This window comes from Maniola hyperantus, chromosome 2, assembly GCF_902806685.2.
Source record: "Maniola hyperantus chromosome 2, iAphHyp1.2, whole genome shotgun sequence".
NCBI classification, from domain to species: Eukaryota; Metazoa; Arthropoda; class Insecta; order Lepidoptera; family Nymphalidae; genus Maniola; species Maniola hyperantus.
In genome coordinates, this window is record NC_048537.1 from 16,400,769 (window position 1) to 16,423,600 (window position 22,832).

General features: G+C 40.3%; 2 protein-coding genes across 4 annotated transcripts; one reads left to right on the forward strand and one right to left on the reverse strand.

Moving 5' to 3' along the window:
• Positions 1–2,986: 2,986 nt before the first annotated feature.
• On the reverse strand, positions 2,987–17,523 carry SMC6 (Structural maintenance of chromosomes 6). Of its 2 annotated transcripts, XM_069504620.1 has the most exons (18): positions 16,961–17,523; positions 16,856–16,888; positions 15,000–15,158; positions 14,617–14,861; positions 13,331–13,575; positions 11,824–12,012; positions 11,453–11,652; positions 11,232–11,378; positions 11,020–11,147; positions 10,578–10,939; positions 10,182–10,401; positions 8,860–9,030; positions 7,397–7,578; positions 6,250–6,418; positions 5,234–5,344; positions 4,622–4,816; positions 4,059–4,198; positions 2,987–3,104 (listed from the first exon to the last, which is right to left on the reverse strand). In XM_069504620.1, the coding sequence occupies exons 1-18, from the start codon at positions 17,184–17,186 to the stop codon at positions 3,080–3,082; spliced, it is 3,147 nt and encodes a 1,048-aa protein (XP_069360721.1). In that variant the 5' UTR covers positions 17,187–17,523; the 3' UTR covers positions 2,987–3,079. The 2 variants fall into 2 exon arrangements, with proteins under 2 accessions (XP_069360721.1, XP_034833788.1); XM_034977897.2 differs by lacking the exon at positions 16,856–16,888 and having other exon boundaries at positions 16,961–17,522.
• Positions 17,524–17,985: 462 nt separating this feature from the next.
• On the forward strand, positions 17,986–21,340 carry endos (endosulfine alpha). Of its 2 annotated transcripts, none has more exons than XM_034975307.2 (4): positions 17,986–18,184; positions 18,760–18,806; positions 19,789–19,905; positions 20,634–21,340. In XM_034975307.2, the coding sequence occupies exons 2-4, from the start codon at positions 18,768–18,770 to the stop codon at positions 20,820–20,822; spliced, it is 345 nt and encodes a 114-aa protein (XP_034831198.1). In that variant the 5' UTR covers positions 17,986–18,184; positions 18,760–18,767; the 3' UTR covers positions 20,823–21,340. The 2 variants fall into 2 exon arrangements, with proteins under 2 accessions (XP_034831198.1, XP_069364363.1); XM_069508262.1 differs by lacking the exon at positions 17,986–18,184 and adding an exon at positions 18,356–18,374.
• Positions 21,341–22,832: the final 1,492 nt, after the last annotated feature.

The window sequence follows — 22,832 nt, forward strand, 5'->3', positions numbered from 1 at the left end:
CAGTATCGATTATAGAGTGCCCTCGAAAAAAAAATTTCAAAATATCTTCAATGTACAGAATTTGACCTGTTACAGTTTTATTATAAGTATTGATAGAGATAGAGATTTACTATTTCTTGTCAGATTTATCAATGCTGAATTATGTTGTATTTTAGTGACTCAAGACATTCCTTTTAGAAGAAAACAAGGAAAATAACATGAATGTGCCCAATATACGTACCACTGAAATCCAACATTATGCTGCAACATTCAATTCCGTACTAAATATTGAAAGGTCTACCATACCATACTTGTAAGTTGTTATGCTATGTTTTTTGCATACATTCTATATAGATAATACTCACAATATATTTATGTTGATTGTATGTTTATTAATTCCAGAAATGAAATGGAGAGCTTCAATAGTTCTGCGTCGAATCTTTCTCTAATCATCATCAATCAATCATCTAATGTGACTGTTGAAACAGAAAATGATACATATTGTGTTTATGTGTGTAGTGGGCTTTTAGAGAGAAATTGAATTGTACCTACTACTTATAAAAATAAAATTTTCATTTTTGAGATCAAAGTGGAATTTATTTTGACTTTTTTATACACAAGTATATATAGTTTTTAGTCGCTACTAATAGATAAATAAGTGTAGGCAACAAAAGTTATTTTCACAGACAAACGAATGTGTAATCATCTGTTCCTAATAGGTAATCCGCCAGCACAGAGAATTCAACTCCTAGAGTACGCATATACAAGGTTTTACATGAAAACAAAATCGTAAAATGTTGGCGGGGGACAGGGGAGAATGCTTGTGATTGGTGGACTGACTAATCAAAACAATGTGCGGAATGAGGGTACCGAACGTGCGTGGGTGATGATTCATTTAAAATTCCGTGGGATCACCACGATATAGCAATGCAATTCCTTAGGTACAGCATCAGGATCGAGAAGTGGGTCTTCGAGTTCAATGATAAAGTCTTTACATGGTAGATATAGGTACCTACCTCCAATATCAATTTATAACCGACAGTTTCAAAATCCCATAAGTTTTGGTGGTCATGTCCCCTGCAGCATCAGGATTGAGGAGTTGAAATCCAAATTTTATATAGGACAATGTTGCAAAGTTTCTTTATCAATTAAAAAAAATACGCAAATCGGTACGCAAATCTCGGAGATTTCTGTGTACATAGGTAGAAAAACACAACTCCTTTTTTTAAAGTCGGTTAAAAAAGTATCCTATGTTAATCCTCTACTTGTCTGTAAAAGTCCCGTCAAAATAGGTTCTGCCGTTCCGAAGATTAGCCCGTTCAAACAGACAGACAGACAGACAGTTTTTAAAAACGTTTGATTCAGCTGTTATGGTATAGTTCAAATAACAATATTATGAGCTTGCGGTAGTTATTTCGAAATTACAGACAGACACTTCATAGAAGTATGGATTTCTATAATATATACGAGTTGTTTATACACGCTAGGTAGAGGTAGTAGTTACCTAATAGGTATGTATGTAAGTGAGATTTTATAGTATTCATCAAAAGATAAGTAGGTAATCATTATCATTCAAAAAAAATTAAAAAAAAATTATTTCAGTAGGTAAAACAATTTCACATAGTGCGTAGTAATTGGGACCATCCCAGTAACTGTTTTAGTATTGCTACGAGTATTCGTGGCAGGCGACCCCGCTCTTCCATAAAATCTTATACAATAATAATTGAAATAAGTAGTTCCTTCATAAATCATATATTTACTAAAATTCATCGGTGACACCTGTCCAACTGCTATCTGTGTGCCATCATCAGTATATCCGGACGCTCTGACTCTCTGGACTGCTCATCACTGAGTCTATCTCTTTCTATCACAATGTTAGGTGAAATAGCATACAGGCTACCCACGTGGGCAGACTAGTTCGGACGTGCATCCTGCGTAGCCTTAAGTCGAACGATTACGCTTATCTCCCGAGGCGATTCGCCTTATAAATAAGACTTAGATGTTGTTACTTTACGTCAGAATAATTTAACTTTCTTAGCGACTAGCGCGAGTTCTAGATATAAGTTATTTTTATATCAATTTATTGAAACTAAATTAAATAATATAGTTCATTTTGAACATTGTAGTCCCCGTGGTCGCCCCCATAGTCCCTGGCAGACTGTCTCTCCGAGGAATGCAATACTGCCGAATCAAAATGGTTGCTCCCTGTAAGGAACCGTCGTCCCTGCGAGAAATACAATGCTACCGAATTAAAATTGTGTAAGTCAAATCGGAGGTATTAGTTTATTATTAAAACATCCGATTTTGTAGTACAGTACGCGGCCGAAAGTAATTGTACATCGGCCTTTAGAATGACATTTCGTCGGTCTCAACGACCGAGACAGTGCTCTACCAATTTGCTATCTCCTTCTAAAGGTCGATGTACATTACTTTGGGCCGCGTACAACTACAAAGTGAAAAATAACTTCAGTATATTATAATGATAAAGTCGGTGTCGTATTTGTTTATAAAGCTTTTTCAATAATGCTTTTGACGTAATTATAAGTTATGATAGCATTGTACTTCTCGGGGGAACACAACCACAGGGAATACCATTTTGATTCGGCAACATTGTATTTCTCGGAGGGACCACGGATAAAAAAATAGCCGTGGTACCTTTCAGGGAGTCGGGAGGGATCACGGGTACAGTGCCACAAGGCTCTGTTGGCATTTGAATGACATTGACAGGGGGGCGCTGTTGGAGAACAAAGGCTTAGAATATCCGAATATTCAAACAAGAACAAAGGGGACACTTGAAGGCAACGTTAGTTCCGATTTTTGCCACGCGCCAAGATTGCCTTGTCGCACTGTAAACAATGATTTTGAATTATATTCCGGAAAGTGTGTGATCTCATAGACTGTAACTCGGAGCCATGCTACAGGTCGCCGCTTGTGCAATAGATATGCATTGTTTGATCACGTGTCATGTACTTGGATGTCGTGGCAAGTATTAAATAAAAGGTGTTGATGATATTATTATGTATTTTTATTGAAAAACTTTTTATTACGACACGTAATTGGTAACAAAAATAATCACTATCTTAAAGAATAATTAGTCTCTTCATTCTTGTCTTGGATTGCCCAGACTGAAACAGAAAAATTCATAATTAGTATCAAGGGACCTCCTTCTGAAAATATTAGCTGATGCTCGCTACACGTCTCGTGGATTTTGATTTTCAAAAAACCCGTGGGAACTATGATAAAAAGTAACATATATGTGTTAATCCAGGGTATAATCTTTTTTTTTATTCAGGTACAAGTTAGCCCTTGACCGCAATATCACCTGGTGGTAAGTGATGATGCAGTCTAACATGGGAGCGGGCTAACCTGGAAGGGGTATGGCAGTTTTTATTAAACCCATGCCCCTTTGGTTTCTACGCGGTATCGTACCGGAACGCTAAATCGCTTGGCGGCACAGCTTTGCCGGAAGGGCACGGCTGAAGCCTCCCACCAGACCAGAAATTATATAATTCCAAACCCCTGCCAGGAATCGAATCCGGGACCTCCCACTAATGAGACAGCTACCCGTCTAGTAGTTTTTGCATGAAAGAGTAGCAAACCTACACACACACACACAAACTTTCGCCTTTATATTAGTGTAATGACATTCTAACCGCCAGAAGTAGGATCGAAAGTAAATCAACTGGGTACATTAAATTACTGTATAAATAAATAATAATAAATTAATTACAAAAAAAGATAAGATAAGGTTTTTGAGCCTGTACACCTTTTGTATAATAAAGTATAGTAAAGATTGTGCAATAACGTTTCAAAATAAACTGCAGTGTTTCACTACAATAATAGCTTCATTACAGGATTCGGCTAAATATGATTTTAGTTCGGTAAATTTGACGATAGTTCTGCATTCGGCAAATCAACTGGCCACACTTTTAGGGATATGGCGAATGTTTTGTTTGGCGAATTTTTATAATTAAGTTTGGATTTGCCAAACTTATTTATAAAAACTCGCCAGCAGACGTTCTGTGACAGCGAATAGTCCTCCCTGTGTTTTATCAGATAAGAAAAACAAAGATACATACGAGATGACGTCGGCGGGCACGGGCGCGTCCTTGAGCGACAGCTTGGCGCCGTGCGGCGTGAGGAACACGAACTGGCGCGCCGTCAGCCGCGCCGCCATGTCCAGCAGCAGCGTCACCGCGATCTGCTGGTTCACGTCGTCCTGCGACACCGCATGTGCTATATTACTCCAGTATAGACCATGGGTGGCTTTACCTTAAACTCCAGATCACATATGGCAGACTATGCCAGGACTAATTAGGTAACCTAGAACAAAATCTGAGCACCCCAACTACAAGCAATCTTGCTTTATACTAGCTTATGCTCGCGACTTCATCCGCGTGGACTACACAAATTTCAAACACCTATTTCACCCCTTCGGGGTTGAATTTTCCAAAATCCTTTCTTAGCGGATGCCTACGTAATAATAGCTATCTGCATGCCAAATTTAAAATTAAAAAAAAAAATCAGCCCGCTCCGTCCAGTAGTTTGAGCTGTGTGTTGATAGATCAGTCAGTCAGTCACCTTTCCTTTTATATATTTAGATTAGGGTAGGGGTAGGCCCCTCTGTGTACCGTGTACTCACCATGAACACGTCGAACTCGTCCATGAAGTAGAAGGGCAGTTCGACGCACTCCCACAGCGACGTGATGAAAGCTACCGTGGTGTAGGAGCGCTCGCCGCCCGACAGCGAGGCCGTGGAGCTGGCGCTCCGCGCGCCCTCGCGCCCCGACACCTCGAGCCTCAGCTCGTCCTTCTGGTGATCTATGTGGATCTGACCCTGAACACAAACCACAGCTGCAGGTGGTGGTGGTGGCAGCCCAGGCGCAGTGCTCATTGATCGTCACTGAATAAGTCACTAAGCTCATTTGACATTCATTCTTAAAACACAGACAGCGGTTACGCACTCTTCCGATCCGAGTCCGTGAAAATCGTAATCAGCGCCTCGAAAAACATTGGAAACGATACCCATATAAAATTTTAAACAAATGCATCAGCCTTCTAGAAGTTGGATGTCATTTTTATATCAGCACAAGAAATTTAGGAAACGACGCCCATTTCGAAAAACCATATTGGATTTAAAATTGGACGTCATTTTCCTAATTTTATTAACATCCCGAAAAACATTGAAAATAAAAATGTAAACTTAAAACTAAAGCTACGAGGGTTTCAAACGCTTTCAACGCGCTAAACTTACGTGATACCCGCGCGTGGTGAGCGTGGCCATGAAATGAATCCCGATGTGGCGGCCGATGTCATTCTTTAACTTACAACAATATTCCAAGTACTCGGCGGCCGTTTTCTCAATCTGGAAATTTTTATACTTTTACAAACACACTAATATGTTATAAAGTTCAATTAAAAAATAATGACGAAGGTAAATAAAGCAGCACAGTATGGTATGGTGGCAGAGGTAGCTCCGCGATGCGCGGTATGGGAAGAGCGACGACGGAGGTAGCTGCAAGTTTTTTTTTTTTTTTTTTTTTAATAGATATAGCGAGCAGGCGGGTCACCTGATGTTAAGTGATTACCGCCGCATTGCCGGCCTTTTAGGAATTTGTTGGTCCGCCCCTTGAATAACCCCATGTTATAATCTAGTGGGAACACCGCCGATGGGAGTTGGTTCCACAGTTTGCACGTGCGTGGAAAGAAGGATCTGGCACAGCGGACGGTCGAAGTGCACCAGACACCCAGATGGTGAGGGTGAAATTCCTTACGGTGGCGCGCGGTGCGGTTGTAGAAAAAAGAGGGTGGAATGCAAGTTGCAGGAAGGGTGCCGGAGGCTGCTGGGCGGAGCAGAAGGGGTGACGGAGGTAGCTCATAGCTGGAGGGGGGGACAAGCGGACGGAGTAGCTGGGCGATGCGGGAGGGGCGACGGAGTTAGCTGGGAGATATGGAAGAGGCAACGAAGATAGCTGGGAGGTATGGGAGAGGAAACGGAGATAGCTGGGCGGTACGGGAGAAGCGACGGAGATAGCTGGAAAGTGAGTGAGGGGCGATGGAGGTAGCGGGGAGGTGTGTGAGGGGCGATGGAGGTAGCGGGGCAGTATGGGAGGGGAGGCGGAGGTAGCTGAGAGGTGTGGGAGAGGCAACAAAGGTAGCTTGGCGGTGTGAGGGGCGATGGAGCTAGCTGCGTGGTGCGGGAGGGGTTACAATAAACGATTAGCCTAGATGAAATTAGAAATAGGTTGGTGGGTGAATGAGTGGACTCACCCTGTCGATGTACTTGCGCAGCGTGTCGAGCAGCTGCTGCGTGCGGCCGTAGTTGCGCTCGGCCACGGCCAGCTCGCGCTCCACCTCCTCGCGGCTGAAGTTCGTCTGCACCAGCGAGTTCATCTTCTTCTTGTACTCCGCCAGTAGACTTGTTATCACAGATGTTTCCCTGCAATCCGTAATCAGTACCCTTATTATAAATGTGAAAGTGTTTTTTGGTTTGGTTTGGTTTGTTGGTTTGTCCGGATCGACGTGATTTTTTGCATGGGTATAGTTTAAAACCTGGAGAGTGACATAGGCTACTTTTTACCCCGGAAGATCAGAGTTCCCATGGGATTTTTAAAAACCTAAATCCACGCGTACGAAGTCGCGGGCATCAGCTAGTGAAATTGTAAAGCATTTAAATAAAAAAAATGAATGGTTTAGACAAGATTTCTTGTGGACGGCTTAGACATTATTTCCTGTTTCATAAAGAAGAAACAAAATATTTGAACCCAATCTCAACCACACACATAATTTCTACTAGCTGATGCTCGCAACTTCATACGCGTAGATTTAGGTTTTTAAAAATCCCGGGGAAACTCTTTGATTTTTCGGGATAAAAAGCAGCCTATGTCACTCTCTTTTTCTAAACCCATGCAAAAAATCACGTCGATCCGTTGCTCCGTTGCGACGTGATTGAAGGACAAACCAACAAACAAACACACTTTCGCATTTATAATAATGGTACTGATTACGAACTTTAATTAAGTTTTTGTTCCAAAATATAAACATAACCTGTAGGAGCTGTGTAGAGCAATTTTCCATCACCCATGTCTCACCTAAAAAACGCTGTGATAGCCTAGTGGTTAGGACGTCCGCCTTCTAATCGGAGGTCGGGGGTTCGATCCCGGGCACGCACCTCTAACTTTTTGGAGTTATGTGCATTTTAATTAATTAAATATCACTTGCTTTAATGGTGAAGGAAAATATCGTGAGGAAACCTGCATGCCTGAGAGTTCTCCATAATGTTCTCAAAGGTGTGTGAAGTGTACCAATCCGCACATGGCCAGCGTGGTAGACTATGGCCAAAACCCTTCTCACTCTGAGAGAAGACCCGTGCTCTCTAGTGAGCCGGTGATGGGTGATTATGATGATGATGTCTCACCTAGGGTTGTCCATCCTTGGTACTTTAGCGGCTTGGATGCGGGAGCCGACGGCATCTTCCTTGCCTCTCAGTATCTCTTCGACGCGCGTCAGTTTGGTGCTCTCCTCGTTAAACCGCTGCTGCAAGCCCCTGCGCTCCGCGGCGCCGCGATCCATTTTCATTTCTTCCTGACTGATCTCTTCCTAGAGTACGATAAAAAATTTCTAAATATGTATTCTTTAAGGGCCCCCCGCACAGCCTAATAGTGTAGTTGAATCGGCGGGGTGATAACGTATCTCGCAACAGGCGTAAATCTCGCGATCATTGCTGTCAAACAGCAGAGAGAGAGAGACAGCAATAACCACAAAGCAAAATAAGAAGAAGAAGAGAGAGAGACAGCAATGAACTATCGCATTGCTACTGCTGTCGCGTTGCTGTCGCTACTGCAAAGTTTTACGTAATCACCCCGCGGATTGAGTCTTTAATTTCAACAGTAGATGAGTGTCTATATTTTTCTCTCTTCGTCTTTTTTGTCGCTACTATAGCTATTAGACATCTCTAACAGTCGCTAACGGCCACGACATCGATAGGTGCAGGTTCTATAATTTATGATATGTATCCAAAGAAATTCAGGCCAACCAGTAAATCTTCTACGCATTTTTCGTTGAAAGTATTTATGTTTGACTGGATTGGACCGAATACATCCAATCCAATCAAGTTCGGTCTGTATCTCAATCAGGTTCAGTCTGGTCCGGTCTGATCCGCTAAGTCAGTCAGTCCATACAAAGAAGTCAAGTAAAATAAGCACTTTTTAACTTCAGTACTGGGAAGGACAGCCAGAGAAGACAGGAGGTTTTAGTCTGAAGATCACCGAGAGAATCTCAGTGAAGTTGGGGGCATGTCAACTGACATCTATGAGGATTTTCTTCTGCCAAGATAAAAAAAACGGGCCAAGTGCGAGTCAGGCTCGCGCACTGAGGGTTACGTACTACAATCGTATTTTATTGACATTTTGCACGATAAATCAAAAATTATTATGCCTAAAAATATATAAAAATCTGTTTTAGAATGTACAAGTAAATCCCTTTCATATTATGATACCCCACTTGGTATAGTAATCTTACTTTGAAAGTTGAAAATAGCAATATTTGTTCACAATTATTGCTAACCACAATTTAAATTTTTTTGTGTGATGTAACCACAAATTCACGGTTTTCATTTTTTCCCAAATGTCAGCTATAAGATCTACCTACCTGCCAAATTTCATTATTCTAGGTCAACGGGAAGTACCCTGTAGGTTTCTTGACAGACAGACAGAGAGACAACAAAGTGATCCTATAAGGGTTCCGTTTTTCCTTTTGAGGTACGGAACCCTAAAAAATTCGCGTGTAAAGGTTGGCTCATGTTTTTTCTCATTTTACTTGGCGGGGAAGGCCAATTGTCCGCTAAAAGTGCTTGGCTGCAAAAATTGATTAAGTACTTACACTGAGAGTCCTGCAGGCGGCGGCGACCTGCGCGACCTGCGCCTTCAAGTCGCTCATCTTGGCCTCGCAGTCTTCGAGTTCGCGCATACATCTCTCCCTTTTGTCCGTCAACTCGCTCAACTTCTCGGTCAGTTGTTGAACTCTTTGTTTTGAAGCATTTAGCTCGTCATCCTGTGTGAGACAAATGCATCTGTAGAGTTATAGTAATACAGAGTAATCATTATATTAAGTCTGATATAATTAAAACTGCCTGATGCCCGAGACTTCATCCGCGTAGATTTAGGTTTTTTTAAATCCCCTTGTGATCTTCTGGGATAAAAGTATCCTGTGTTTTGAGCAGTTTATCTTTATGATATGTGCTTTATATATTACTAGCTTATGCTCGCGACTTCGTCCGCGTGGACTGCACAAATTTCAAACTCCTATTTCACTCCCTTAGGGAATGAATATTCAAAAATTCTTTCTTAGCGGATGCCTACGTCATAATAGCTATCTGCATGCCAAATTTCAGCCCGATCCGTCCAGTAGTTTGAGCTGTGCATTGATAGATCAGTCGGTGAGTCAGTCAGTCAATCACCTTTTTCTTTTATATATTTAGAAGATTTTATTATTTTAGTTTTCATTGCTACAACAGCTTAGTTATAAGCTCGTTGTTTCATTTTAAAAGTCGTGATGCAGTAAAATGTGATGACCGCTACTACATTTTTTGCAGGATCTCTAACAACATTATTAACGAAAGAAGGACCGTGTATCAAACAGTTATAGCAGATGCTTGTCATTTTCAAGTTAACTTAATTTTTTAAAACTTCACTGAGAACGTCTAACAGGACTTCTATTACTACTATGTCAAATTTTAAAATACTAATGGTTTATGATAATCATTAGAATTAAATCATAAGCTTAGTAATTAAATCATTAGTGCCTTCCTCGCCTAATTATAGTAGCTTATATTTTAAAAAGTCACTGATACATTATTGTGACAGTTTTTGGCAATCAAACTTTACATGTATATTTTATTTTGAAGGCTTTAAATAATGTTTATTTTAAATTTTTGAGTGAAAATAAACTCAGTTCTTGTAAGGAACGGAACGTAACCTTTTTTTTTATTCAGATACAAGTTACACCTTGACTCACCTACATCTCACCCGATGGTAAGTGTTGATGCAGTTTAAGATGGAAGCGGGCTAGCCTACAAGGGATATGACAGTGTTTTATTAAACGCATACCCCTTCGGTTTCTACACGGCATTTTATCGGAACGCTAAATTGCTTGGCGGTACAGCGTTGCAGGTGCGGCGACCTAAATCGGTCAACGCTACTCACGAGCACGGCTTGCTGCGGCGCCTGCAGCATGTCCCGCGCCGCGGTGGCCGCATCTGCCTCCGCTTCGCGCTTCAGCAGCTCCGCGCCCAGCGCCTTGAGCGCTTGCGACACTGAGCTCTCCCTCTCTGCTGCGCGTCGCTGCTCCGCCGTTAACTGCTGAATTTTTTCATCGTGCTGCTGCAATTCAGACTCCAACTCTTGGATCTCCGTTCGCAACTGCCTGTAAATAACGATGTGAATGAAGGAGTGGAGAGATGATGCTGTAAAAGCGATATACCACCTCTATTCCCCGCTGAAGCGTTGCTACCCGCAAAGATAATGTAACCACTACGTGGCTGGCCGGTTGGACACGATATTTCTTCTATACTTAGGGTACTCTATTCGCGTTTTACGTACCGCTTGCGCTCGTCGGTGTCGAGGTGCAGGTAGCGCGCCGGGCGCGCGCGGCCGCCGTACGAGCGGTAGTCGGGCGCCGGGTGGTACTCGGAGCAGTCGAGCGTCACGATCTTGGCGCAGTTGGGCGGCACGCGCGCCGCCGTGTCGGCGAGGTGCACGGCCGTCTCGTGGTCGGGCACGAGCAGCACGCGCTCCAGCGCCAGGTTGTCGATGAAGAAGTTGGCGACCACGGCGTCCTCCACGAGCAGCGCCTGCAACGCGCTGGAGTGCGGCGCGGCGCGCACGCTGCTGCCGCGCACGTCGTGGCGCGCGCCCAGAAACGCGCTGCACGTCACCGTGGGCTTGCCGCCGCCCGACCACACCTGTGGAATGCGACGCGCTTCCTGAGTGTCAATCTGTCAGTATGATGCACGAGACGGCGCTCGAACAGGCCACACTTTACCTGGTCCATTATCTTGAACAGCTTCCTGGAGTCCTCCGGCGTGTTGACGCAGAAGCTTCGAAGCAGCCCGCCGATGATGTGCTCCAGGACGCCGGCCCACTGCTTGTCCTTCACTTTTATGTACTGACCTGAACAAAATGACAAAACGTATAGCAGGGGCATTAGATTATATTAAATTTATTCGCTCGTACTAAAAAGCTTATGTGGCTGACCGACAGGCCCGCGCGGCGGCGCGCTGAAGTGTCCGCGCTCGGCGGCGGCGGCCACGCGGCGGCACAGCTCCGACATGGCGCCGCCGTACACCGCCAGCGAGTCCGCGCCGCGCGACTGCAGCTCGCGCAGCTCCTGCTGCCGCTGCTCTGTGGACAACAACATGCGATGACTCGTAACTGTCGGGTCACTGGTCGCAGTAGTCGCGAGACACGCTACGCACTAAGTCGGGCGGTGAGGCGCGAGCGCTCGGCGTGCGCGCGCTCCACGTCATCGGCGAGGCGTGCGGAGTGGCTGCGCGCCTGCTGCGCGTCGTTGCGCAGCGTGGCCACGCGCGCGCGCGCCTGCTCCGCCGCCGCGCGACCCCGCTCTGCACGCCGCTCCAGCTCCTCCAGCTCGCGCTGAGAGCCCGCGCCGCCCGACCTGCAGTTGGATTAGCGCATTAGACACCTCCCCATCGAAAAAAAAAGAACTAGCTATAAACACTAAAAAAATATACCATAAATTCAGCCAATCACAAAAATTGCGATTGTAATAATGATTGATGCAGGTTTCCCGGAATCGACTTTCTGTTCAACGTGGGTCGTGACTCACTCGATCTCGCGCTCGTAGTCCTGCACCCGCTTCTTCTCGCGGTGCAGCAGGTCGGCGTGGCGCGCGAGCGCGGCGCCCGCCTCACCGTGCGCAGCGCGCGCTTCGACCGCGGCGCGCTCCAGCGGCCGCAGCTGCCGCTCCAACTCCTCCTTATTCCTCTTATGCTCCGCTAACTGCTGCTCCAGCGCCCTGTCAACACAAACAATGGGCTAGTTGACACTTTTTTTAAGTTGGTCTTAAATGGTTAATATTTGTCCTATTAGATCAAAAAAATTAACACTATATTTTTTTGCGCCCTAAAAACCGTAAAACTTTAATTTAAAAATATATTTTTCTTAGACAGGTGAAAACACTGTCGGCCATGTTTGGCCCATAGATTATCTGTGCTCTGACGTCATGCATTTGTAAACAACAGCATAACCTTCCAAAGTTTAATAAACATAACTTCTATACTAGTTTACATGAAAAATATAGTAATTATCGTTATTGTATCATCCGAAAATGTAAAAAACGCATCGATAAAGACCACAGGAAAGTTGTGGATTAGAGTGCCCAGTGAAATAAATATACGTAACACGCGAAGACTTGCTTAAAGGGATCCTATATGACAAAGACTTCAACCCAAATTTATTTTTGCAAAGATCAGTTTGTTGTAAGTCTTACTTAATAACTTATTCAATTTATAAAGAGAAAACGATATTTTTTTACGTTTACTATGAGTTTTTAGAAATATATAAAAACTAGCTTATGCTCGTGACTTCGCCCGCGTGGACTTCATAAATTTCAAACCCCCATTTAACCCACTCAGGGGTGGAATTTCAAAAAATCCTTTCCTAGTGGATACCTTCTCTTTACCTACAAAGAACACACCCACCAAATTTCATGTATCTAGGACCAGTTGTTTAGATGTTTAGGCTGTGCGTTGATATATAAGTTAGTCAGGACTTTAAATTTTATATATATTGATACTACGTTAGTCCCCGCGTGACATAGGGATGACATTTCTTTGTTTACATTCAAATAAAAATAAAAACTGTATTTTTTTAAATTGGTTTTATATATCCATCCTGCGTTTTTAAAAATTGTTATTGATATATTTCGTTGTCTTAAGCAAAATACTATAATAAATAATCATTTATTGGACGAAATTAGATATGAGTCAAGTAGCCTATTAGAAATAGCTTTCGCCGATCCACCGATTTAGTTAAGTTCCCCGAGCTTAGGGTGCTGTGACTAGCGCATATTCTCTTCACAAGGGAGGAAATAGGTATTCTTAGAAAGCGCGCGCACTGAGTTGCGGTGAAAATCTGTAAATTTGAACCAATTTTAGACTTGCTAATAACACGAGTTAAAAAAAATTAAAGTAGCGTGAAATTGACTTGCAGCCCATTTCAGCAAAATACCTATATATGGCATTCTGTAAATTGAATATTAGAAAAGAGCAACCGCCGAGTTTCTTGCTAATTTTCTTGGTAGGAGAGGCAAACCAATGGGCAGGGCTACTTACTCGGTAGCAGCGCCGCCCAGGGTCTGCTCCATGGCTTGCAGCTTCTCCTCGAAGCGCTGACACTTGGCGCGCTGGCGCACGCACTGCTCGCGGATGGTGGCCACCTCGCGCTCCGCGTCCGCGATCTCGCTCCAACACAGCTCAGCCTTCAGTAGCTTGAGCTGCTTCTCGATGTCCTTGCGCGATCGCATCTGCTCGTGCAGCTTCTTCCATTTGTTGTACTCGTTTTTCAAATCTATGCAAAACTGTAAGAACAAAATAGAATAAAAATATTTTTATTCAAAATAACTTTTATATTTCTACAATTTAGCACTTGACTGCAATCTCACCTGATGGTAAGTGATGATGCACTCTAAGATGGAAGCGGTTAGCGGTTAACCTGGAAGGCGTATGGCAATTTTTTTTAAACCCATGCCCCTTTGGTTTCTATGCGGCATTGTACCGGAACGCTAAATCGCTTGGCAGCACGGCTTTGTCGGTAGGTTAGCCACGGCCAAAACCTCCGACCAGACAAAAAATTCTTTTGAATCGTCAATTGCACCTACCACTGGTTCAGAATGCCTTTCCTACCGAGAAGAACCAGCAAAAAACTCAGTGAACCAGCAACAAACTCAGAAAGCACATTAAGATTATTTAGAAAATTTCATGACAATGGTGACTAATAAAGAGCGGTGATACCTTAACGGCCGAATGGAAGGTCGGCGATTCGATCCCAGGCATGCAAAACTGCACTGGGCCAAGGCGCAACATGGTGGACTATAGCCTAAATTCTTTTCATTCTGAGAAAAGACCTGTGCTTAGCAGTAAGTCGGTGATAGGTTGATCATGATGATGATGGTGATTAATATAGATAGTTCAATCCATGCACAGTCATTTATCTTTAGGTGTGTGAATGTGTATGTACGTGTACGCCGACATCACTGATTGATGTGTAGTGATAGGACTCACTCTCTAGCAGTACGTACAGCACTGTAATCAATGGGGATCCACACACTGCCAATTTATTCTGACAGGGTGGCGCATAAGCAAACCGGCCGTTATCTAGTATCATCTGTGGAACCAGCTATACTGAACTGTCAAATGCCATAATTTAAAAAAAAAATTGTCATGTAAACTTAGGAAACCTCCTTATTTTAAGTAAGAAACTATGAAGATGAAAGCATTGGCCAGACCTCTTGTGGCGCCCTCTGAGATCAGTTTTGCCTGTGTATCCCCATTGGGACAAAGAGTGTGGTGCATCATCATGGATTGAACCATCTCTATAGTTCTCCAGAATCAGTGCTTACTTTATTCTTCCTTTCCCAAGAAACGATAGCATTTGCACATAATGTGCGAGCTCTCTCGTAGTTCTCCTCAGTGGTGTCCAGGTTGGTAGCTCTCATGAACAGAGAGTACAGCTTCTTCGGATCCATCTTCAGTGAGAAATCCCTGGCGTCATCTTGATTCAGTACTGATATTGGGTTGTTAACTTGAATGTTAAGAGCTGACACTATAGCAGTCACTTCTTTGGCATTTGAGTGAGTAAATTTTCCTTAAAAAAAAATTGAGACTCAGTATCTTGGATCAATACTTTGATCAAATGGTGTACCTATTAGGTAGGCCAAAATTTTTAAAGCCCTTTGACAAATTTTAATGATGCTTAGACATACAATTTTGTTGAATTATCTACCTGAACTTGATTTGATTTTATAATTGGAGGCACCAGATGCTGAAATAGTTTTTATGATTGTTATTTTATCCCCATATTCTTCAGGTTTATAAGCGCTGTGACCACTGTTCTTTATTTTTATTTCAATACTTGCAGAGTTGGCTCCTTTTTTCACAAATGCTTAAAAAAAAGTTTACAAAATGACTGACTATACTGAAATAATATAAAATAATAACCTAAATAATTCAACTTATTGTATAGTATAATATATAAGTTTGTAATAATTAAAAACTAATTTTTAGTCAGAATTTCAATCCATTAAAACTTTTTTTCACTGTTAGTTAAATGTAAAATTTATTGTATTTGAAAAGAAAGAAGTAGGTACCTATAATTATTGTTTGTTTTAAGTATCAATAATGAAGTGGCAAGTAGCAAATGTTTTAATTACTATCACGATTTTGAACTTAATTAACAAAATACTTGTGTAGGATTATTTTTACCAGTATGTACCTAATTAGAGTAACAGAAGTCAATGAACTGAAATTATAAAGCATAGCAATTATAACTAAATGAAATACCTAGTACTTTCCTACTTAATACTAATATTTTTCTAAGGTTATTATTATTGTAAGAGTTATATTTTTTATCCTCACAACATATTATTACATGTTGAAATGTGAAAAGGTGACTTAATTAACTTATTTAAGCCAATATATTTAAAAATAGAACTAAGTATAACTATGTTTAAGATAAAGTGTGTTTTGTTATATTTATTGGGAAATAAAGGCTATTATTATTTTATTATTTTTACCAAGTATAAATCATTATATAGTATAATATAATGATTTAAACTTGGTGCTAATTTAATTGAAGATATGCAATCTGAAACTTAATTCATAGGTCTAATAGTCTGCCATCCTATGTATTTTTAAAAAGCGGTAAACCGCAAAAAGTGTTTTTAAGTTATTATCAAAAAATGAGAATGATGTTTCTATCTGAAAAGTAACTTTTGTCCTACATAGAATTATTTAAAAACTAGCTGCCACGGCGAACTTCGTACGGCCTAACAGTCGATTCAAATTTTTTCAATTTTTCCATAAGAACCATCCTCGTACTTCAATGAATATTATAAAAAATAATAAGCGAAATCAGTTCAGCAGTTCTCGAGATTTGCGATCAGCAACACATTTAGCGATTCATTTTTATATATAGAGATGTGCAAAAATAATTTAAAAGGAAAATTTAAATAAAAGGCTTGTAAATTACATAGAGACATATACCTAAGTAAATAGTAAGTATACCTAATGTAGAATAAATGAATGATTCCTACTCAAAATAAATATATTTCCTGTGTTCAGCAATAAGTGCAACAGATACAATATTTATCTTTCTACTTTATCTACAGCACTGTACTTATGAAATACAACAACTGCAATTAAATCTTTATGGTACTAAATTGTAAAATTGTTACTAAGGCTACAATCTCTAAGAGGCACACCCAGGCAGCCCACCAGACTGCGGCAACTATATTCAATAATTATATGCAGTTTAAACCTTATTGCAGAGGTTGGATTCCTCATATTCAAAATAAGCCTTATATCAGATTTTATGACACCTTAACTTATTGAATACTGATGATCTTATTTACACAGGTAGGTGCATTAAATAAATAAATAAATAAACGTTTATTCGCTGGACTGGGGTACATGTAGGTCTTACATCAGTTTAGTCACATCTTACACAGTCTACCAGGTCCTGGACCACAACACAACACAAACACAAAGCCTCACCCCACTCTGCAATATAAAACACAAAACATGCATGTCTGCTCCCACTCCCTACTGATATATGTTTAGTGCTAATCTGATGCTACTTACCACCATATCTGCATGAAAGAAGTTTGACATCACCTATAATAGGTTCTTAAGTTTGAAATAGCTTTTAAGGCACAAGTATTACAAAAGTAAAAAATCTCAACTTACATTGAAAGTTTTTCCCTCTGTTGGTGTCCAAGGCTTTGCCACCTAAGCCCACGACTAAGGCTGTGAGGATGGCACTCTTACCGCTACCATTGCGACCAACGATAAAAGTTACTCTCTTTTTGAATTCTACTCTGAAATTATCGTGACAAAAAAAGTTTTGCACGTGAACGCTCAATATTGCTCCATCCATAGCTTCCTCTTCATCATAACCGTTTTGTGTTTCCATTTTCTTGTCTATCTATACACTTAGAACTAAACTAAAACCGACGTATGTGTAGTGTGAATGTGTACTATAATTTTAATAATAATTTTATTGTTCCTGACAAAATGAAAACATGGCTAAGGGTCATATATAGCCGAAAAGTTTCTCGTCTCACGTGAAGTATCCATAACGCAAATGATGAGCAAAAGAAGCACAATCAAGAAATTAAATAACGCGGGCCATTTATGACTTTCCGATCGACTTTTGGATTATTATATTTAAATTTTAAAACTACTGAAAAGTTACTGAAAACTTTAACGTTTATTTCATGTTTTTTTAGATTTTTTGACATTATTTGTGACATTGACGTTGATAAGATTGACTTGACACTGACAGTTGATGAGTCTATACTCTATGCTCTATATAGTCTCTGTAAGAGAACTAGAGTAACCGACGTAGCTCAACGGGTTGCGAAGCTGAAGTGGCAATGGGCAGGGCACATAGTTCGTAAAACTGATGGACGTTGGGGTCCCAAGGTGCTGGAATGGCGACCTCGCACCGGAAGACACAGTGTTGGAAGACTAGGACGTGGACGGACGACATCAGACGAGTCGCAGGGAGTCGCTGGATTCAGGCGGCGCAAGACCGTGGCGTGTGGAAGTCCCTACAAGAGACCTATGTCCAGCGGTGGATACTGGACGTCTATCGGTTGATGATAATGATGATGATGATGATAATTGTGTATCGCATAATGATACACATGCCACACCATACCATGCCTACTTTATTTATGCTTTACTCTATGGTCAATACCCAAACAAATCTGTCATTTGGCAACACTTCATAAGCGCCATTTTTGCTTGAATAAAATTTTCTGAAAATTTTGCAAGTTGAAATTGCTATTTGCTCCTATAACCGACTTCACATCAAGTAAATGCGATTTGCTGTATAAATATACGAAAATATTTCTCCAGAAGATTATCGGGCTCAACAAAACTCATAAGAACTCAATTTATTTCAAGGTAAACAACTTTCCAAGAGTGAGAAACGTTGCAATTAATAAAAATAACGTCTATAATTTTGTGTGATATTGTAGTATTCTTTTCGTATGAAATATAATATTTAGTAGTTAACAAGTTAGTTTTTGTACTAGTTAAGTGTTAAATTCCAGTAGTTTTAAAATAATGTGATATTCTAGGAAACATGATGAGGGTAAACAATAGATATTTTCAATGTCGAGCACAGATGCCGAATTTGTTTTCAAGATGTCTCGCTTATAATCTTAAGTTTTTGATTAATTTTCCATACCTCTGACTATCTTTTGGACCGGAATACAATAATATTATGCTAACCTGAATGATGATTGTCTTTTTTAACATCAGAACCTGTTATAGTTTGGTAGTGGTACAGTATAACTCATAGGTTAAAATCAAAGAAACCCTGAAAGAACAGAAATTGTTTGTATAGGATTTCTTTGAATTTATTTTTAGTTAAATTCATTCGCTATTGATAATTTTCAGATACAAATGATAAATTGATAAGATGTTTGTATGTATATCAGGATTTAAATTACAATTTAATTTAACTTTTTTTTTAGAAATCAATATGAGTGAATCAGCTGATCAGAATGAACCTCCAAAAGATGTGAGTTTTGGCTTCCTACATAATATTCTCTTCTTATACATTTAATTAGCTGATGCCTGAGACTATGTGGTTTTTTTAATCCTGCGGGAACTCTTTGATTTTCCGGGTTAAAAGTAGCCTATGTTACTCGCCAGGTCTTTAATTATAACCATGCATTGAATTACGTCGATCAGTTGCTCCGTTGGACAAACCAATAAACCAACAAACAAACACACTTTCGCATTTATAATATGGGTAGTGATATAAATAATAAGTAGTTTAATTCAACCATCCCCAAGTAAATATAGAAAAATCCGCATGTATTGACTCACTCACTAATCGAACGAAATCACTCACAATAGTTTAAACGTTAAAACATTCACAAGTACTTACATACATAATTTTTTTAACGAAGCTTTCTTTAAATCACTTCTGATATTTTATGAGTAAAGAAAATTAGGATAAATAAATAATTGATAAAAAGAAACCAGCATATCTTGGAATAAAGATACGAGGAATAGTGAGAGTACAGAACATCTGGACTGGAATGGATGAAGTGAATCCAAATACATACTAGGATGTAATTATGGGTCCTTGAAATGTCATGATTAACCCTTCGCCGGCTCACTACAGAGCACGGGTCTCATCTCAGACTCGGAAAGATTTGGCCATAGTCTACCACGCTGGCCATGTGCGGGCCATTGGTAGACTTCACACACCTTTGAGAACATTATGGAGAACTTATATTATATATACCTTGTAAATTTTTATCAAATAAAGATTATTATTATTATTAACTCTCAGGCATGCAGGTTTCCACACGATGTTTTCCTTCACTGTTAAAGCAAGTGATATTTAATTATTAAAAACGCAAACTCCGAAAATTTAGCGGTACGTGCCCAGGATCGAATCCCCGATTAGAAGGCCTAGGTCCTAACCACTAGGCTATCACAGATTCCTTGAAATGTACAAAAATGTAAATCACTTAAATCTTTTATTGCAGCCAAAAGAACTGGAAAAGTTAGAAGAGGCAAAGCTGAAAGCAAAGTTTCCAAATGCGATACTTGGTAGAGGTCCCAGCGGTCACTCAGCTTTTCTACAAAAAAGGCTTGCTAAAGGAGTATGTATATTTATATTATACCAGAAACTAGATGATGCCTATGCATAGATTAAAGTTTTATAAAAATTATTGTGAAAACTTTTTAATTTTTCAGAAAAAAGTCTGTCTTCAGGCTGCAAACTATCTTTGTAACAAGTAGATGATACCTGCAATTTTGCCAATGCAGATTTATGTTTTTTGTAAATGTGGTAGGGTTTATTTGGTTTTCAAAGATCAAAAGTAGCTACAGTCTAAACTGTTTGATACATCATCGTTAGTTATAATGATATTTTGGTTATAATGACCAAAAAATAAATCACAGCTATTTGTAGCATAAAGACTTGACACTGGTTAGACCAGCTGCTTTTGTGACCTTAGAATTGTGGTCCATTCAATGTTGCTATAACAGATTTTGGCTGTGTATCCTTAAGGCCCTGGGATCCAAATCATCAAAATCAGTTAAACTGATGGACTGTGAACAGTTGATAGACAGACATACTTTTGCATTTATAATATTAGTATGAATTATTACTATTATAACTATATTACTATCTCAATTTTATCCACAGGATGGATATGAATTGATTTATCAAACCTTCAATTTATATTGATTAAATTATTTTACTTGATGCTATTTCTTTCCATGAGTTGTAAGCATTCTCCTCTGAGATTTATAATAGACTAAGGCGCTTTTGCTGATGCATCTATATCAGAAGTGCTTCAATTAATTTCAATGGTTTTCTCCGCAGCAAAAGTTCTTTGACTCTGGTGACTACCAGATGGCCAAGCAGCGGCCGAGCAACCTGGCGGCGCCCTTCAAAGCGCCCGCCGTTCCCGCCAAGCTGCCCACAGGCGACGCCATTCCCACGCCCGAGACCGTGCCGCTACGCAAGACCTCCATCATCCAGCCCAAGTACCAGCCGCCCACACACTCCTAGCCACACCACACCTCCACTCTACACGCGAGTACTAGCCATGCGACACCCATCCACTAGCTATCCATTAATGTCTATTAATTAAAGTGTGAACTCTCGTCATTGTGGTTCGTACATCTCCATTCACACCAAACAGCCAACTGCACATTCCTAGCTGCACACCACAGTCCACACCACACCACTCCACTTCCTAGCCATGCGACGCCTATCCTCCACAGTATATTGCTGCGATTTACTGAAGAGTGAACCATCACCATGTATTGTTGTATATATCTATCCACTAGCTGTCATTGTGATCCATTCATGTTCATTCACTGAAGAGTGAACTATTGTTGAGCGAAATAACCAGATCCATTAGCTATCCGTTCATGTATATTCAATGAAGAGTCAACCGTAGCAATACAAGTTATAGACCCCCAGAACCCCAGACATGCGTTGTACATACACCTGCACTTGATAATGGTGCTTATTCTGATGTACACAATCTCAAAAGTAAATTAAATTCATCATCATCAGTTCAACCCATTGCCACAGGTCTACTCTCAGAATTACTGATTGGCACATCTTAAATTATTGTGATTTTTTTCACATAACATTACTTTACTTTTAGACCTGCCAGTTTAGAGATTGTGTGAAGTTCTAACAGACTAAAAAAAAAGATACAGATTCAAAGAGTGATGGAAATACTCACATCTTTTTGGTCAATGTATATCTATCTATCATGATTCACAATGATGGAGTTATACCATAGAAATAAGAGAGTGTGAGAGTGGTTTTCAAGGACTCTTCTGTTGTTTTCCTTTAGTCTGTGCCTTCATTTGTCTAAAGTTTTTCTACGAAATAGCAGCTGTAACCAGTATGCATTTTAAGGGGCTGATTCTATAGTTTAGTTCGACAGTTTAAATAATGTACATTGTACATGTTGCATTGCATAATGTTTTCACGGCCTTCGGTCCTATCACTGTCACATCGCCGTCGCTTGTCTATAGTTTGCTGATTGCAAAATGTTGGTAGATTACGAAACTTTAATACCACGAAGTCATAAGCAATTAATTTTATTACTAACAAAATGGATGTAATATCTGAAATAAAGATTATTATTATTATTATAGTGCTAGTTCGATTGTTCACAGTACTTTAACAAAGGGATGTATCAATGTAGCATGCTTGCTCCTACAGCGATCGAACGTCAAAAAAGAGCCTTTCGAAAGAATAAAATTTAAAACAGAAACATGGATGGTGTTTTTGTTTTAAATTATATTCATTTTTCGCAACATTCACTCCGCATCATAATACCTACATAGTTTGGGCCTGTCAATTTGCTTAAGTTTTGTGTACTTATGACTGTCACAATCACTGAAATGGACTTAAGGCGGAAACAAACTATCGGATGTGTCCGTAAGCCGCGGCTGAAAGCGGCGACAGATACATGTGCACAGTTTTTTGGGACGCTGTGGTCAGAATTCCTTTGGATGCCCGAACTGCCGATTTCCGCCTTTATACAAGTACGCTGGAAGACGTGCCATAAAAAATTTCAGTTATTTTTTGTGCCAATTCTAATCGCCCCACCGAGCATATCGGGAATTGAAATTGATACTTTGTGTGAAATGGTCTCCGAGTACGCTCTTAAATGCTATCAGCGCCAAAATGGCGAAAAAATCAAGTTGCTTCAAAAACAAGTCGGCAATGGTAGGTCCAGCGTATACTAATAGAGGTCAGTGGTCGTAATGTATTAAAGTTTTGTAATTCTGCCCCTAATTAGTTGTTATTTTTATCACCACATCGATTAACAGCACCTCCACAATCCACATGTTAATGTTATATGTAGATGGTGTCATTTTCTGATCATTCTATTGTAACACTAGTTTTTTGGTTGAGAACCTATCTTTTGTAAGAAAAATAACTGTTATATTTATGTATAAAATTAGGTAATAAATATTAGAGATTTGAATGAGGGAGTGTGGGTTATACATAGTAATAGAACACTTGCGTAGTTATATTTTTGAGTAACCG